Source organism: Opisthocomus hoazin, chromosome 7, assembly GCF_030867145.1.
Source record: "Opisthocomus hoazin isolate bOpiHoa1 chromosome 7, bOpiHoa1.hap1, whole genome shotgun sequence".
Lineage (NCBI taxonomy): Eukaryota > Metazoa > Chordata > Aves > Opisthocomiformes > Opisthocomidae > Opisthocomus > Opisthocomus hoazin.
The window spans coordinates 23,805,262-23,824,258 of record NC_134420.1 but is presented as its reverse complement, the minus strand read 5'-3'; the positions used below and the strand labels follow the sequence as shown (position 1 = coordinate 23,824,258).

General features: G+C 40.7%; 1 protein-coding gene across 1 annotated transcript; it reads left to right on the top strand.

The window, feature by feature from the left end:
- The first annotated feature begins 546 nt into the window (after positions 1-546).
- ELF5 (E74 like ETS transcription factor 5) lies at positions 547-13,578 on the top strand. The gene is made up of 6 exons (XM_075426670.1): positions 547-670; positions 7,184-7,411; positions 9,727-9,781; positions 11,520-11,665; positions 12,657-12,852; positions 13,482-13,578. The coding sequence occupies exons 1-6, from the start codon at positions 547-549 to the stop codon at positions 13,576-13,578; spliced, it is 846 nt and encodes a 281-aa protein (XP_075282785.1).
- The last annotated feature ends 5,419 nt before the right edge of the window (positions 13,579-18,997 follow it).

Below are 18,997 nucleotides of genomic sequence, written 5' to 3'. Positions count from 1 at the left end.
CAGTTTCTAATCTCTTTTGAAAACATATATTTTTCTTAGACTTTGATAATCTCCTCACACTCTGGACTGGCTGACATCTGTGGCAGTGTCTTACAGACAAAGTGACTATCCTTATGGCCAGAATGATATTTTCTCATATGTTTGTATGGGGACGTGCTCAAAATTTGTTACCAATGATGTCATTTGACCATAATGTTCATCTCATCTACATGTTTCTAATTATTTAATGGTTTATTCCTCATTTTTATGTTTATATATATAAATTGCATTATCAAGTTCCTAGGAATGTATCATGACAGTAATTGTTACTGTAAATCTACCTATGGTATATTCATCAGCTGCATTGTTCCTGAATTTCTCAGTTCCTTCCTTCACTGCAGTTTTCAGAAGATCATCATTAGCTTCTGTCGAGGTTTAGGTGATGGTGGGCAATGGTACCTCATAGATCTGTACCTACACAGCAAGGGATTAATGCCTGTAGCCTTATAACTTCAGTCATTAATATTACCTTTTCACCTTCAACTAATGCATTAATATCTTAAGGTGATGCTGGAGTCAGTAACCCAGAGCACGTTTCTGTCAGACACAATGGTTTGTGATCCCCTGATGTCTTGGACAGAGTTATTTGGGACAACCGAAGATGACTATACCACCTGTGATCATCAGAAAGGTATGTAGGTAGACTCCATGTCAAAAACTCAAGGGTCACTTAAATTTAATTCATTCAAGACTAATCATGTAACAAACAGGCTGTGGATTCTGAAGCTGCTGCTGAGCCTTCTGTTATATCCATTATGTTTTTCTAGTCTTCCTGACGTTTTCAAGCCTATCACCAGCCATGCAAGATAAAGGTGCACAGGAAGAATAGTAATAAGTAGCGGCTTTAGTTCTGTGTTTTGTTGAATTGATGCTTTCCCCTCATTCGCAAAGGTGATAACACCTAATGCAAGCAGGAACTTTCAAAGGACAGCATGTTTCATGAAGAGAGACAGGACCACTACGGCCTTAGATTCTTGACTCATTTTCTTTACCCTGTCTGCTGGAAATCCAGCATTTGTCACCGAAAGCATTCCCACAATACAGAACTTCAGCTATATAACAGAAGAGTAGTTTCGTTTGGGAGATTTACAGTTCCTCAAATACTCTGCAACTTTGTAATGAATATCAGTAACCAGATAGATACACAGTAAGCTGGCAAATGCTAGGATTCTGAAAGCTACCAGAGAACTGTACAGCTGTAGAAAGTCATCCTTAATAACACAAGCATTCCCCACTGCAGAATTTGCCAACATTAAGCATACAGTACTCTAACTGCGCATAAGGAAACCTTACGCTTTACCAGGCCACACATCTCATGTGGGGATCCCAAATCTATTTGAAGAAATCCATTCCAAATGTCCTGGTGTCAGGCCAGGTCTCTGTTCAGAAGCTTAAGTAAGCGTTACTTGTTAGAAATCTTCTCCCTTCTAAACAGTTGGTTTAAAATCCTACACAGTCCTAATATTCTTCTCTGCGCTCAGGCTGAATCATTCAACAGGCTCTGAAAAGAAAGGTAGCACAAGCCTCTCATGTTACTGAGCCAAATGTTTGGTGAGAACTGGGGAAAAAATACTATTTTATGCAGCATGTTTCTCTTCCAAAGTGATTTTTGACCTTTTACATGAAAGCACTGCTGGTCTTATGGAACAGGCCTTTCCTGCCAAGGCACAGTTTGAGTAACAGAGAACAGAACCTCCCACATGGCTTCTGATGGTCCTAATCCGTGACCACTGAGGATGTAGTGTTTCGTTTCTATATTGCAAAGTTTGACATATGAGGTAGAAGATAAATCTTCTTGCGTCAGCTAAATGACTGTATTTAAAGCCCTGCCGAAATTGAATTTTTATTTTTTAAAAATCACATTTTCTAATTATTAGCTTTCATTGCAACTTTGAATACAATTCTACATTTCATTTAAAATCACAGAAATCACAGAAAGTATTCTATTTTAAAAATTACACATGCATTTTTAAATATCTGATATGATTCAAATTAAAGATCATTTTGGATCAGTCAGAATAATTCTTCTTCTTTTGCCTTGATTTTTAGTATACATTTGCCTGTTATTAGCCTTCTTCCACTTTTTTAAACAACAACAAAAAAAACAAATACGAAAACCACAACACTGAAATTGAAATGATCTCAAGGGAACTTCTGATATCAGCAGATCAGCATTTGCCAAAGGCAAAGCAGCCCGTCTGAGGCATTTTGACAATTTCTAGCTTTACTGCCGTCTGTTACTTGCTAACAGTGGAAGGTCTGTGACTTTACAGCTGCGCAGCTCTGAATTCATCCGGGTGAACACTGGTGCAGCATTTATACCCCAGCAATTCTGTTAAATTGAACTCCACTTGTAGCTAAGTGCAAAGCTACCTCAGCTCTTCAAAAACACAGCTTTGTGCAACAGCCAGGTCAGAGTGCCTCTTGCTAAACAAAGCTGAGCTGAGGAAACAATTAGCCTTTTCTGACCAGAGTAGGAGCTATGTTTCTTCCTCCACAATTTTTCTATTTCTCAATTTTTGATGCTTTTAGGCTTTCCCAGAGTCCTTCATTGTTCCAGTAATTTCTCTCTTGAATCAAATTTAGACAAACCTGTGAGTTCCCTTGTCATTTCTTCCACAGCAGCCAGAGAGTACGTTTAACACGTCTAGCACACACAAATGAAACCACTACTGCAGTGCCACCAGCATTGCATAGCAACACTTGAAGAAAAGACTAAGTACTTTGCTCTGAAGCCACAGAAGAATGTAGGTCAGCTCAATACTATTCAACCTACGCTTTCTTCTGGTGACAGTAATAGGCTTAAGGATTGTGAACCCTGCGTCTTTTGAAAACCTGTTTTGTACCTTCTAGAAACAAAGTAGAAGCTCAAGGTTAAACAGATGAAAAAAGGATGGCAAGACTGCCTAGAAAGAAACAGATGAAGACTGCTGATGTACAGGCTATCGCTGGGCTCAGCTCCTGTGGCAGAAAAAGCACCAGTATTTTTATGTATGAGCCTGAAGTAAGTTTCTACAACATTTCTCTCCAAAAATGTTAAATTGTTCCAGCAAATCCAATCTGAGGCAGGACCCTGACTTAGAGGGACTTTAGTCTGGGAAAATGCAGCCATCCCCTTCTTCCTATGAGAAGAACTGCAGGATTAGTTTGCCTTTGTGGTTCCCACATTGGTTATTTTAATGTTTTAATTTTCTGGCAATCAGAATATATCAGAATTTATATTTGGTGGGCATCTTTTTTTTTAATACAAAATGGAGAGAGTTAAAATCTGTGACACTAAAAATAATGTGTCATTTTCATTTCTTCTCTTTGTTTTCCAGCACCAGGTCAAAAAGAGAAAATAATACAGAAAACACATAGAAATTCGAGCTTCAAAAATGAAAATATTATGCCTAAATGAAATACATCTTTTCCAACTGACAAAAAGGTGGGCCCAATTATATAGGAATGGTCTGCCTTCCCTATATTAAAACCGGGCTACATATAAACAGACCATTCAGTTTTGTTATGGCTGATGGCAGTATTTGCCCCCATTGCAAGCACACTATATTAGCTTGCCTGCATGTGCCGTGCAGAAATCAGTGCACCCCAGGACAAGGTGGACAGCTGTCTTATTTGGCCTGCGTTCCTGAACCTGCTTGAGACTGACTGCCTTCCACAACTTTGGTTGTGACCACTGATAGAACCACACCGCCCGCAGGGCAGGAGGCTCATTTCAGCAGCATCAGCTTAGCTAGGGAACATGAATCATGTCTATCGATTGAAACAACCTGTGTAGTCTGGGGAGAGTATGTTAATAAACACCGTTCCCTGATGCCTGGACACCACCCAGCACGAAAGGGTTTAAATACCCAGGCTGAAGGAGAAGTACAATAAGATAGTCAACACAGCTGAACAGGCAGTGGAAATCACCTTAAAATGGTGGGAAGGGCAAGGTCTGAATTCTGTGCTTTCTCCTCCACCTTCAGCTGCCCATCATCATCCTGCCAGATATCGTTTCCCACCCACCCCAAGCTGTAGGCACAGTTCTGGCATGTTCTGCCACTGGTGGATCTACCTGCCCTCACCTTATCTTACTGTGTAGCTTTTGGCCTTCTGTTTTCTCACAGTGGTGTGAAATTCTGCCTGCCCCTTTCTTTTGCTCTAAAAGAAAACCTGAAAATGTTTTGTAGAGCCTTTGTCTTTGGCCGATCTTTTCTTGCACAGTGGCATGATAGGTATCTTAGTCATGTCCATCATTTAGAAGATGGGAAAGCTCCCTGAACGCTTAACTCTGATATGAGACATAAAAGGCAAGAGCACATGCGAAGGTGAGGTCTTGGTGTCAACATGTTTTAAATGCTCATCATATACAACAGTGCTTCAGGTGGCCCCAGAATATTTAAAAAAATGTATCTGAGCCTTTCCAAAGCCAAAGCAAACAAGGAAATTAGACCAGAGGATTACTGTTCCATGAAAGAAACATACCTTGCCATTTATATGGCAATATAAATATTGCCAGCAAAGCTGATATTTATGACAATCAAGTCCAAGTTTCAAGACCAATGGACAAAATATTTCAACGTTATTCACTATACTTGTGGAATGGCAGAATAAATAGTTCTGTTTTTCTTTCATGTTGCCTTAAGACAGAAGAAAACAAGCCATCCAATACTCTTGTAGATAGAAAAACAAAGCCGTGACCTTGTCCCTAGGCTGTCTATTGCATGCAGATACAGTGAGAGGATCTGGGCTGGCTTGCTGCAGCCATTCGCAGAGTGGCCCGTGGAACACAGGGCTGGATTCATGCCCAGCCCCACACGGAAGCCCCTCCGCCGGTAAATCTGCCTGGCTGAGCATGTGGTGATGTTCCAGTTTTCCTAACAGGGGCTGGAGGCTGTTGGCAAAGGATTAAAAAAAAAGTATGCCTGGTCCAGAAAAGGATCTATTCAATCTTCTGCTTTTCTTGAGCAGTCTCTGCAGTTGGGATTCCTGTAGAGCTCAAGCCTAATTTTAAAGCTGTTGTTTTTTTTTTCCTGGCAGAAGCCTTGTGAGCCTGATGCTCCCAACACTCCCATTCTCCCCCAAGGAAGCCTTCAGACTCTGACATAGCCAGGTGTGTGGAGTCTGCAGGGCTCATAAAGCTGATCCAGTGTCAAGCTCACCTGATTTTCCTTTTAAATAAGGAGCTGAATAAAATCTGAGATTCAAATGTCCTTAAGGTATGGGTCCCAAAAATCAGACCCAGAGCTTCTGCCCACCCCTTGGCTTTGCTAGGAAGTCACAGTAGCATCTCAGGCTTTATAGCACAGCATTCAGTATTACATTCAGTCTGTATGTGCATACATATGAAGGTATTTATAGCACGGGAATGATTCATGAAAGCAACCACAAATTCCTCTGTAAACTTTAAAGACTTATAATTAGAAGTATTAATTACTTTACAGAAGCCATGTAGGATGCAAGATCCATATTTCAGTTATTCTGTCATGATTTCAAATCCTTTGAATTAATTTTACTCTGGAAACTCATCCAGCCTATTTGCATCATTTTGCACTCTGAACTGGCTGTCTAGACAAATGACAGATACAATTCACTTGGCTTACAACACTATCATAACCTATTTTGGATTGCAATTTCAAATGAGCAATGCCTAAAATCAAATGTTCAGGGTTCATCTGAAAATGAAATAATAAATAACGATGAGTGGACTAAGAAACTGAAATGCAAGCCAAGTATAAGATGCTGTGAGATATGAAAATAAACGAAACCTTTTCTCATTTCTTTACTTTGCACTCATTCATATTTGATTGCCTTTCTGTTGCTATTACAGTTTTGCAACTGTGCCCCTCCAGTGATATAATATATACTACAGATAATATATTCAAAATTAATTTAGAATCCTTAAAGCTCCTAAAGCAATAATCTCTCAAGCCTGGGATTCCTGTAACTGCTTAAGAATCTCATCTGAAAGAAATTACTAGTCATCCTTAAAAAGTTTAAAATAATAGAAGCAAATCGAGTAAGGAAGGAATGAAAATAATGATTTCATGTGTTATCTGAATGGATACAGAAAGGACATATTCTTGCCACTGACTTCCAGTCACCCGAAAAAAGGTAGCTGCATGTGCACAGATCTGCAACAGAAGAAGAATGCAAGATCTTCGCATTCATGTAGAAGTCTAGCTCACAGAAAGAAAAAGCAGAACTTTTTAATGAGTCACTATAAGCCCAGCTAGCTTCAATAATAAGAGCCTGTGTTTCTACTCTAGAGAAAAAGTGTTTGAGTCACAGATTATGCTTATTAGCTGCAGTATATAGGTTTATCAAAACAGGCCTAGATTTTCCAACAATAACAGCTGAAATATGTTTTTCTAGAAAAAAAACATTTATTGCATATACATACATATTTCTACACATTTTCCTGGTAACTGCATTGCTGACGAGAGAAGCCTGTTAAAAAATTGGGCATTAAATTGGCAAAGTAGTTTTAGCTTACAGTTGCCTGGCAGAAGGCCTTACTTAGAAGCTCTTTCACCCCTCCTTTCATCTGTCAGAAATGTTTCCCCAGTGATAAGTGTGTTAAGAGTAACACATTTTCGGTTTCTAATCTAACAAAAAAGTATTCCCTGACGATGACATTTACAACATTATTTTAGATTAAAGGAGTGAAAGAATTTTCTGGAATTATAAGAAAAATAATAATAAATTTATGTTATTTGCCCATCTGCCACAGAGTGTAGCTACATGTCTTTGAATGAGAGTACTTTCACATCTAAGACCCGAGGTTATTTTAGCCTAGGAACGCATCACTCCATTTTATAGCAGAGTGCAAGTTCCCAAAAATTCTATACCTTGGCCTTTTAAAATTCTTTCTAATTGCCATTTTAGGAGGTGCATTTTCTTTTTTTTTTTTTAACATGTAAGCGCTTTCTCTTGAAATATCTCACACAATATGAATATCTAAAATACAAAAGGCTGTGACAATAGGAGACAGAAAAATGCAAAAGGCAGAGCTTGATATGGTCTAGACAAATAAGGAAGGAAGACTGCAGTCATAACAGAAGTAAGAGGTATTAGTTTTGCTTGAAATACAGGTATTAAAATGAAGTGCACCATGAGTTTTGCATTGCATTTTTCCTCTTTCTTGTCAAATATGTTGCAGATTCTTATTCTTTCTGGACATCCATCCATGCAGACTACTGGAGTAAGCACAATGTCTGTGAATTATTGCAGTCTTGCTGTGATCAGTGCAAAATAGATCTCAACTGCATTTCCTTTTCCCACTTTAATATCAACAGCTTATGGTTGTGCAACATGACACACAGCCTAGCTGCTGCAGTCATTTGTGGTGAATACTTGTATTTCATCTTACAGAATAGCAGGATGCACAGTCAGTGTTCCAGAAATCAAACACAAAACAAAAAGCATTGCATTTTTGTGTGAATTTCATGCTAACGGAAAATGTGGGATCCACAGCCTCGAGAACTGAAGAAAGGCAAAATACAGAGGCTGCTTAGATACTGTGTTGAGGAGTACACAGAAATATGGCAGACAGAAGATGAGCTCAGTGAGACTTTGGGCCTCACAATCTCATGCAGACCAGGCTTGTCTCTGTGAGCCAGTCAAATCTCCAAACAGACCCCAGCACTGCTCTTCTTGGCCTGTCTACTGGAACTGGCCAACCTGCATAATCTGAGGGAGGTTTACATCCTGGCTGGATACAGAAAGACCTAATACATTGTTGTTCCTGCAACTCAAAGTAGTGAAGGTTGCTCTGCTTCTTAAAAAGCGAGCAGGAAATTTTATTTGATGGGGTTATTATCAGTGCAGTATGCACTGATAGTGCACCTCATTAGTAGTAGACTTAATGATGATCTGGAATGGAAACAATTTTATTTCACTATGGTCAACCTTGCCTTGGAAGATTTATTACTGCTTAAATTAATTTAGGTTCAAAAATTGAGTTATTGACAGTTTTGTCTAAGTGAAATAAAAGTGGTATCTCTGTTGCAGATACCCTTTCTCTATATTCACAACTTCCGAAAGATTAATTAGTGTGTACTCCAAGCTAGGGTAATTTTACCAGGGTCCATTGTGATGGTACGAGCGAAAGAGTTTCCACTAAGCAGGGAAATTCAGAAGATCATTTCCCTGTGCCCTAGCAATAAGAAACTGAGGAATGTTCTAGCTGCTTGGAGCCCCCAGTGACTCAAGCCTTCTCTAGCTTAGGGGAGCATTCGTCCAAAGGGGAGCCATGGGGCTGCTGGAAAATGAGGGAAGGCTTGGGCATGCAGGTCCTGGAGGTCCCCAAGGGAGCTGACACTGACAGAGGTTCTCGATGATTAGCAGCTGCTGGGTCACGATGTGCTGGAGTTTGGCCATCCTTTGCTGGTCCCCTGCCCATCTCTCAGTTGCCCAGCAGGAAGAACAGCTGGCGAGGCACAGGGACCACAAAGGGACAAGGCAGCTGTGGAGGGTGACCTGGGTAAGGGGCAAACATGGCAGGGAAGGCTGAAGCTGAAAGGAACAGGAGCACTGAGAGACCAAGAAGACGGGAGACAAGGCAGTGCATAAGAAAACAGGTAGACAAGCCTTATCACAGTGAAGCAGGGTTGTGCAGTGACTGATACTGTTGTGAATAGGACGGGTAAGACTGCGAGAGATGGGCAAGACTAGAGGCTGCCAGAAGAATAAAACAACCCTGCGTTTTAGGTTGGCACTGCTCTCCTGTGGGACTGACAGCCATCTCTGTCTTCCACTCGGCGTTCACGTGTCATATCAGACAGCCCATTTGGAAGGAGATTATTAAATGCAGAAAATAAGGATGTTAAGGGAATTAAAGAATACAGAGCTGGGAAGAAAAGTTCATTAAGAAAATTAATTTTTTATAGTCAATGCAGGCATTGAACACTTGGCAGTAAATGAAATACAACAGACAATGCATATCCATCTTCATGAATTGCAGAAGGCCTGTGAGGAAAGGCAGTCGGTGGACCATTAATGAAAGACCTTGCCACAACAAACTATGTCTGCACAGGCAGGCTTATTTCTAGCTTTTTGCAGTTTTACATACCAGACTCACAACTTAATTCAAGTTCCTTGAGTGAAGATCTGTGTGTGCAAGGCATTTATTTATGTGTTGTGAATGTCATGACTCCTTTACAAAGGTGATACTGTCCTACTAATGCAACCAGTTTCTAGTCCTGTGAAGATCTGATTTCCAGCAGTAGAGATGATTTTTACTTAGGGGAAGGAGGGAGGGAACACTGTGGGACTAGTTTTAAATGGACAAGGGGCTGAATAAGAAAGGACTAATCTAAACATACAGAAAGGGAGAGAAAATGTGATACAGATGATAGCAAAAATGAAATGCAAAGGGACCAGAGGGAAAGGAAACTTAGTACACATGAATCATGTGAACAGAGACAGACGGACATGATGCAAAGGGTAAGGAAAAAAACCCAAAAGTTAAAAAAAAAACCACAGGCATAGTCAGAGTAGTGGGAGGGACAAATCGTTTTAGTAGCAGCAGCAAAGCTGAAAAATTATTTCATCATTTTATAATCTGCGCTTTCTACAACTACTATTCTGAGCTGTATTCACAAGCAATGATGCAGAAGGTCATGACTTGGCTTTAAATTTCAGTTCAAAAGTTATTCGTGTGAAGAAAAGAACTGAACACTGCATTATGTTTTTCCCTTTTAGCCCTTTCGTTTTTTACTGATGAAGAAGAAACAAAGCCCTCCAACAAGGACTGTAAGTAAACTGGTTTGTACATAATAAGCTCCATTCAATGGGAAACACAATATTCAAAGATTAGCAATATTCAGTGGTTCAAGAACTTTCTAAAAATAAAAAAATCCAGGCCATTTACTTCTTCTCTAAAGATTTTCCTGAAATTCCTGCAGTACACAGAGAATTAAGGATTAGCAGAGATCCCAACATTTCTGAATCGGTATTTTGAAGGGGTGCAGGATCTCAGGAACCTGTGTACATTCACTGATGCTGCAAGCCAGGCATTGAGCAGACCAAAGCTGTTCCTTTATACATAGATTCGAAAAGGCCAGAAGCATGGCTTCATTTCCATGAGAATACTTCAAATTTTTGCAAGATGCTGTACAGCTGGTCATCCAGCATACAGTCAGAAATACAGATCCTGTCGAGCCTAAACATGGTCGAGCCTGCTATTTATCTGCTGAGAAGGCAAATGGGTAAAGCTCGCAAAATATCAGGTGTCTGACTTCGTCTAAGCGCAGTTAGAGTATTCTGTAATCACTCGGTTCTGATCACAACCAGCTCTAATAACCTACTAACTCCCAATCAGCTCTGGGGTATTAGTGCTTCTGGCTGGATTTACCTGCATTCCACATCAGGATTTAGGCAATGTGGGACACTCCCTTGGTCAAACCCTTCAGCCAACGAAAGAATACTGAACAAACCCATTGACATGAAAGAACCCAGTGAAAAGAAGCAATAGGGAAAAAAATATACCAGAATACTGTTTTAGCAATTCCAGCCACTGCTCTCTTGGGCCTGCAGTAGACTGAATAAGCTAAGGAACCTTCATAACTGAAAGCATAAGCCCTTCAGAGAGCTCTGCATTTACGTAGACATCTTACTTCCGTCTTTTTGTGAATATTATGGTTTCACATGCAGCAAAATAAACTCTTGGAGGTCAGCTCTTAGAACTATAAACACAGTGCAATATAAGAATATAAAACTGCAGCTCATCTTCACAGAAGTGCCCTTATTTTATTACTTTTAGCCCACTGCTATTTACCCAGTTAAATGGGTTTGTGGGTCTTCACTTTGTAGCCACTCTCACAGGATTTCATCATTCTTGCTAGGTGTGTACCAAACAGATACAATTTTTTGTAACCACTAGAGCAGCCAAACACTGGAACAGGTTGCCCAGAGAGGTGGTAGATACCCGACCTATGGAAACATTCAAGGCCAGGTTAGACGGGGCTCTGGCAACCTGATCTAGTAGAAGCTGTCTCAGCACGTTGCAGGGGGGTTGAACAAGATGACCTTTAAAGGTCCCTTGCAACCCAAACCCTTCTATGATTGCGAGCGTTGTTAGCAGACTTTGATAATCCTTCCAGTTGCAGTCATTCATTATCCTCTTCTAAATTCTCTCTGCACCACTACAATATGGAGACAGACACTTGGTCACTTGTGCAAGTATGTTGTCGGTTGAGGCAGTTTTGACTTTTTAGAAGCACTGCACAGCACTAAGCCAAGAAATCTTCAGACTGCACGTCATGGAGGGTACATTTCATCCACCCGCACCACGCACCAAATTTCGCATGTCTACACAATCCCAGTGTTTTCAATTGAGCACTGACAAAAATTTAATGTTTTGTTGTGCTGCAATCCGTACAGTTGCATGTTAATTATTCACTTGGGTTTACCTTTGTGATAGAGATTTACTGAAGAGATAAAGTTAGCAGCTTGCAGTCACACATTGACTTAACGTTGCATGGCATTTGAATAAGTAACCTTTTGACTGAGTTGCCACCAGACTCAGGAGTTCCTTCTTCACTTCTCACGTTATTCTGCAGTTCAGTCCCAGCCTGTGTTAAGGCATGTGTGAGGGCAGGTAGCATCAGTGGCCAAGAATGTCACAGTCATGGTAGAATAAGTACAAATCAGAAACTCAAAACTGGAGTTACGAATATACAGGTTATGTTGCTCTAATTCTCCAGCTCCACACTGTTATGAAATGGAACTAATGATACCACAAACGAATAAAATTTCACTGAGGTTTAACTTTTAAGTACTACCAGCTCTCATGATTTTATCATGAGATTTGAGATACTTGGCATTTTTCTTAAAGCCATGTTTCCTTTTCTGTTTACCTTTTTAAAGTGGTTCTAGCTACGTTAGTGGCAGCATTACTGGGAAAACATACGCTGAAAATAACCTAAAGGGTCTAAATGCAGAAAACCAAATAAGAACCCTCAGATTTTTTTATAATCGTTGTTATTCTTATCTTGCTCTCAGGACTTTTTTGGGGTCTGACTCATGATATTTAAATGCTTGCAGTCAGTGTTGGGACTGAACATTCGTTTAACCCCCAACACTGAGCTATTAACTAATCTGAAGTTAAGGCAATAGCTGCATACAACAGCTCTACCGGCTTTTTTAGTAGAGTCTCATTATTTATAGCACATCTGAGGATCAAACAAAATTTTGAACTGACTTGAAATAACAGAGGAGTCTCTAGAAATGCTGGGAAATAGGCCTTGCAACTCCTCATACTATGAATTTGAAAACTGCTTTTAAAACATGAAGTTAAACTGTATTGAAGTCATTGATGATCTGTGGAACAGAAGCTATGAGTGACATAAACTTTTCAAGACAGTAAAATTCACTAGTTTCTGGAGTAAAAAATCACCAGATTCTAGTATCAAAGGTGTTTGAATGACACTGATTTTTTTGTGGAGCAAGTAATTTGAAGCCAGTTGCAGAGAGGCAATACACTAAAATTTTGAAATTTAAATTGAGATACGTGCAATTTGTTTTTGAGGTTGACAAGCTGATTAAAAAAAGTACTGTAAATATAATTCTGCCTTAGTACTTTGGCATGAGTAAGAAACATCTACTAAATATCTGTCTTCTTCCTGTTCAAGACTTGCAGAATTCTCATTTGTGGGAATTTGTAAGAGATCTGCTCCTCTCTCCTGAAGAAAACTGTGGCATCCTGGAATGGGAAGACAGGGAACAAGGCATTTTTCGGGTTGTTAAATCAGAAGCTCTGGCAAAGATGTGGGGACAAAAGAAGAAAAATGACAGCATGACATATGAAAAATTGAGCAGAGCTCTCCGGTGAGTTAATGGGCAACAGGGCCCCTCATTTCAGTTGACTTCTATCTCAGCATCCATTGTTCATAACTGTCCCGAAAATTCAGTGGGAGAGGGAGGAAGGGGTAGACGGCAGGGTGTCTGGTTATTTTCTTCATGTTTTTTCTGCAGGTCATGAGATAGCACCCAGTCTCCTCTGTTTCTAAACAATATCATAGGGCTAAATGGAAAGTGGTACAGAGTTGCAACTCTACTGATGACAACAAATCTATCGCACTTTACCTGAGTTGAGAATTTTAGTCTATGTTTCCCATATGACCCCCACAAAATCACCCTTCTTGCTTTAGCAGTAACTCTGCTGATTTTTCCAAAAGTAGTAGTCTTAGGGAAAAAATACAACCAAACAAAAAACACATTTCTTTGTAATTCTGTGTCTTTCAAACAGCAGAAGGCATACTCCAAGGCACGGGGGCATGTTTAAAACTCTTAAAAGTCACAACGGCAATTTAACAGAAAGAAAGGAGCTCTCTCACTGCAATGAATGCAAAGACTCATGTGCTGTTCTCCAGCCACAAAGTCCATGTAAACAAATCCTCTAATGTAACTTTTACTACTACTTTCTCCATTGTTTTCTTTTCTTTTCCCTCCTGCAGTTACTATTATAAAACTGGCATTTTGGAACGAGTGGACAAAAGACTGGTGTACAAGTTTGGAAAGAATGCCCACGGATGGCAGGAGAACAAGATATGAACTGCCCCATTCTTCCTCCTCAGCATGAAACATGCCACAGCCTGAATAGTCCAGCTTCAACGGACACTTGAGTGTTTTGAAAGCACCACAGCTGTTCAGTAGTTCTATGGAATTTGTTTTTTCCACATAATGAATTTAAGCAACAGTTGTAAATTCATCTACCATTTTAGGTCTACCCAAGTGGCATTCAGGGAGCTTTGATTAGGCTCTGGTCTTACTTTCTAGTGAACAGCTCTGCAGAGTGTTGTTCCACATAACCTCAGTTCACTGTTGAGTTCCTTTTTCCTTAGCCCTAAAAGTCTCATTCTTGCAACTTAGAAAACTATGGCAGTGTCTGCAATAGCGATTGTGTTTTACAGAAAGCATTTGCTTTAATAACTAGGATTATCAAATTAAGTACTGCTGCTGCAATACCATTTTAGTTTAGTACCATACTACACAGAGTTAGCGGGCAATGGTTGGGATATAGGATGGTTGTTGCTACCTTTGCAACCTAGATCTTGTCCTGCCTTCATCTCTACCCACCAAATGTTGCAAATTTCAGATTAGAGATGACTATCACTGAGGTTTCTTCCAAAAATTTTGCATATCTATTTGGACATCCTTCTCTCACTCCTGTTTTTCAACCATTTGTTTGTTTTTATCTGCATAACAGCTACACACTTTCTTCCTGAGAGACAAACCCCTTGAGGATATCAACACAGTATGAAGAGCGTACTGCGAAAAATGCTCTAATTTTCTTGCAGCTGCCAATTTCCTAATATGAGACAATGACATTGCTAAAAGAAACATCATCAAATCATCAGACACAACCAAAACAATGGTACCAAAACCCACATAAAAATGTTTCTCAGTCTATGGCAAGACACAGAACTGAGGGATGAGCACTTTCAAAATGTGTTTTACTACCTAAAATGCACAGATGTTGTTCAAATATATCCTGTTTGGCCTGCTAATTAAAGTCAAACCTCGAAAATCCTGAAGATTTGCAGGAATGACGTTGTGTGTCCTAGTCTGATGCTGCTCGGCCATCATCATGGACAAAACCCATGCAGGTGCCCCTCCTTTCAATGCATCCTCTGCCAAGTCAAAGAGAGATGCATCAACCACAAAGCCCTAATGCAGTTACACAAATTTACTGTAAATGTGTTTTTAAAATGTGAATAACTCTAAAACACCTACTTCTGGACTTACGTAGTTTCCCTCTAACTGCAATTTGTTAACAATGTGAATGAACTACTTCATCCACAAGACACGTGGCTTTTTTGCATTCATATTTTCCTACCTCATAACAGAGATGCTCTGGACACCTCTGCACTTTTGTAAATATGCGTCTTTTTCGACAGCCCATCTCTTGGTGTTTTTCTTTTGCACATAGTGGTTTGATTTAAAGAGAAAATCTGCAGTAACAGATCGCATTACTCACAGGCTGCGTGGACTCTGAAGCACGTGTATGCAGCAGCCTCCTCATGCAGCACGCTGGGGTGAGCGGATGGCTCTGAGTTAGCAGTGCTGTAGGATGCATGAGGAGGAGGAGGTAAGAGTGCACCAAGGCCTACATTGCTGCTAGGGCACCACACACCATAGGGCTCCCCGGAGCCTGTCAGCCATGGCCTGTCCTGCTGCACCAAGAGCAGCAGGGCAGCAGGCTGGCAGCACCAGCCCCGAGCAACGGGTACCTCCCCGGTGACCTGGGCCTGAAGGTGGGGGTGAGAATCAGGCCCTGTGAGGGGAACCGGGGTCAGACACAGCCCCGCGGCCGGGCAGGGCCGTGGGCAAAGGGACAGGCTGAGGCCAGGCTGGGCCGTGGGCAGCGTTAGGGGAGGCTGCAGGCAGGGACAGTCAGACCTGGCGGTGCCCTCAGGCCCCCGGCACTCAATAACTCTTTCTTCAAAAACGTAACTGTCTCTTGCTCCGTGCCGAGAACGAAAGCACAGAAGACAGCCCCGTGACAGATAATGTCATGCAGAACAGTTTTCACCAGGATGAAATCTAAACCCCTATTTTAATCTTCCCCCAGTGCGGCCCAGCTGGGCAGCAGCAGCTCAGGGCCGGTGCAGGCCCGGTGCCCCTTGGTCACAGGGGCCGCTGCACAGAAACCCCTGCCGCAGTGCTCCTTGCCCAAACGCCTTCAGCCGCTGAACATGCGGGATTAACTCTGCACAAAGTTGTTCCACATATTGCTAACTGCTAGGCTGGGCACACAGCGCAGAACAGTTTGAGCGGAAGTGGTCTATTTCAGTAAAGTTTAAAAAGAACCTGATAAAAATCTGAAGGACTCTTAAAAAGGCTCAACTGGTGTAAATTGTTACAGTGTTGCAACTCTAATGGAGCTAAGATAATTTATTCCAACTAGGTCTGCACATGATTTCAGCCCAGAACAAAGGTCACTCAGCTGCTTCCCCCATGTTCATGAATGTCATGTACAAACACCAAAGCAACTTAATACTGTCCTCCCACAGCAGATCTTGCTTTTATTTTTAAGATTGAAGTACTGCAGAAAAACTTACAGCTTCATTTTTCATATGGTGCCTCGCTGTACCACTGAAGCATCTACACACAACATAATGAAGATCCTAAACATCTCTAACTGTAGAAGCCATTTACCTGCCAACATTGAAAGTGCCAATTCAACTGATAGTTCTTTAAACCTAGAAACAGGTTGCAAAAATTATTTTATTTAGAATCAAGCTTAGCATCATTACTGAGGTGCTCAACTGAGAAACACCACAACTGTTACACCCTAGTGCCTACCGTCTTCAGCTGATGAAAAGCAGAGAGATCTGTGAGGCACAAGCAGCACACAAGACTACAACAGCTTCATAAAGCATGCAGTTCTGCACCAGAGCATCTTTGTCATTTGGGATTTTTCTCTTGCAAAGAATCATCTATGCCGAATTACAGCTTTTCAAGAAAAATCCTGGCTATACTGCATAACAACACAGAATGTTACACTCTTCAGTGCAGTCTGAGTTCAGCCCGCATTTTGCCAGGTTTGAAGCAAGAATTGAACCCAGATGTCAGACTTTCCACATACCAGAAAAGTGTCTTAATATATTTCAGCAACAAAAGGCATACATTTTACTGGTTGGAGAAAGTATTTCAGCTGATTATTTATGCCTCTAGACATCACATAAACAATGGAGTATAATTCTGAAATTTAGGAATGACTGATTCCCACCTGCACCTGCTTCTAGCCCAGCAGAAATTTGGGGCCAAGGACTGTGTTATAAACCACACCACCAACCAGTGCTAAAGGGAAGAACTTCAGCTCTCATGGCCTGTTTGCTGGCCCGCTCTGGCAAATTCTGGCAAACTTTAACAAAACAGAGCCTTGCTGTAGATTATTACTCAGCTACTTTCAGTTACAAGTTTCAGCATTGCACAGTGCTGCTTCAGGCTTGAACAAAAAATTACGACTTTTGATCCATTCAGTAATGTCTTTGCAGATTCACTCTACGAGCCCAGTAGACAGGAAGTTTGAGTGGTCTAATGTTGAACAGCATACTTTGAAGGTTAACTCTTTTTCCTGGAGGCACAAGGTGTAAAATGTACATGTGTTCTAATGGCAGCATAACATCCAGTGACATTGTCTTCAAGCTGAGTTACAGAAAAATAATTAGGAAGAATTATTTTGTAGGACATTTCTTAATACATTTTCCAAACCATGCAAGTTCTCATTAAAGACAAAGAAAAAATGTACCTGCAATATTATTCCTTTTCTTTTGACTTATTTTAGTAAGCAAGGCTATAACCTACTTACATGCATAATTATATATGCATACGTGCTGTCACTTCCCAGAATATGTTAAAAAAATTGTTAAAAACAAGTTTTTAAAGCAAGATATGATTTGGACTGAATATTGAATTCAGAGTCACGTTCTTACACTAACAATTTTTCAAATACTGATATCTTCTTAGGTAAGCAAAACATTAAAATTACTAAAGGGAACAGTCTCAGAATAAAGTATACATATTCTCATATTAGCATATTTAGCTTTTGCTCCACCAAAGTTCCTCTGAACAACTGTACAGTATCCAGTGGCAGCGCTGTGAAGGAGCAAGATACATCCCTCAGCACCACCCTGAGGTGGCCTTTTCAGTACTATTTATTCCGAAGAGCTTGAGTGTAGGTACTGTTGTCAGGTAAATATTAGAGAAATTTTCATCTGAAACAGTAAGTCAAATCAGCATGGCAACAGACAGGAATTTCATTTCCCAGCTCCAGACACGCTCCTGGTTGTTCTCCGAGCCCAAACTCTCCATGGGAGAGCCAACAAGGACAGGGGTAACAAGCATCATGCTCGTCTATACCTTGATTTTAGCAAATAAATTTGACAGCTGCACAAGTATTTGCATGGAAGGGAGAAGGAGAAAATGACAATCTGCCTCTACTGTTTCTCAGCAGGATAATTTGACTTCCATTGATCTCTGTATTGCTGGCATTGAACGTCTCCAGGACTAAACTCGCTCAGCTCTCCCTGCTGACCACCTGGTGGGCCCAGCCTCTGCCTGCTCTTGAAGCCTCAACAGCAATCACAGCTTCCACGCTCCTCAGCCAAGTGCACTTTTCATCGAAAGATACTTACTCAGGGTGCTGAAGCAATCCATTATTCTCTCATCCATAGAAAGGCAGAAACACAGAACAAGAGCAGTGAAAGTCTGAGAAGTACAGGCCAGCTTCCATGTCACGCCTTCAAACACAGAGCAGCTACAGATTTCTTTGCATTTCCAGTTATGTGAAGAAGTTATTTCCAAGCACATCCATAAAAAATAAACAAAAAAAAACCCCAAACACTAAGTGTTTTAATTCTATCACATTCTTCAACACAGAAAGTACAGTTCCTGGCCTATATCTGTAAATAAGGCACAGCGTGCCAGCCAGCATGACATCAGATATGAGGAATAATCCTATCTTAGGTTGTTTTGCCTTTCACTGAACATTCCTTACATTAAAAGGATGCAGCTAATTTTGTTCTCCCTTTACTCTGGTATCTCAGCGGGACCACTTGCTCACAAAAGAACAGTTCATCTTTTCACATTCCTAACAACTATTTAAAAATCAGCTGATGGTCTGCAACACTGAGATACTCCAGCAGAGGTTGCAATTGAGCTAAAACAGCTGTGGGCTGCGCAAAGCTCGTCTCTCTACCAATACCCCAGAATCTGGGATGCTCCTACTATTTATCATGGATATATCATGGATATATTTCTTCTTTCAATACGTAAGATCTTCACATGCTATGACTAAAATATAATAAAAGGAGATGAAATTTAAATAAACACTAGGAAGTTTTATAGGTAGGAAAACATTTTCATGTGGCATTTCTCAAAACAGCTTTTTCTTAGACATAAAGCCTCACACGTCAGTTAGTACATTTAGCTTTTACTCCAGCAAAGTTCCTCTGAACAACCGTAA

Coding starts and splice junctions, on each gene's coding strand:
- ELF5 (XM_075426670.1), top strand. CDS start 547: ATGCTGGAGTCAGTAACCCAGAGCACGTTTCTGTCAGACACAATGGTT. Junction 7,412..9,726: donor ACAGAATAGCAGGATGCACA/GTCAGTGTTCCA, acceptor TTTCCCTTTTAG/CCCTTTCGTTTTTTACTGAT. Junction 11,666..12,656: donor TCACAGTCATGGTAGAATAA/GTACAAATCAGA, acceptor TTCCTGTTCAAG/ACTTGCAGAATTCTCATTTG.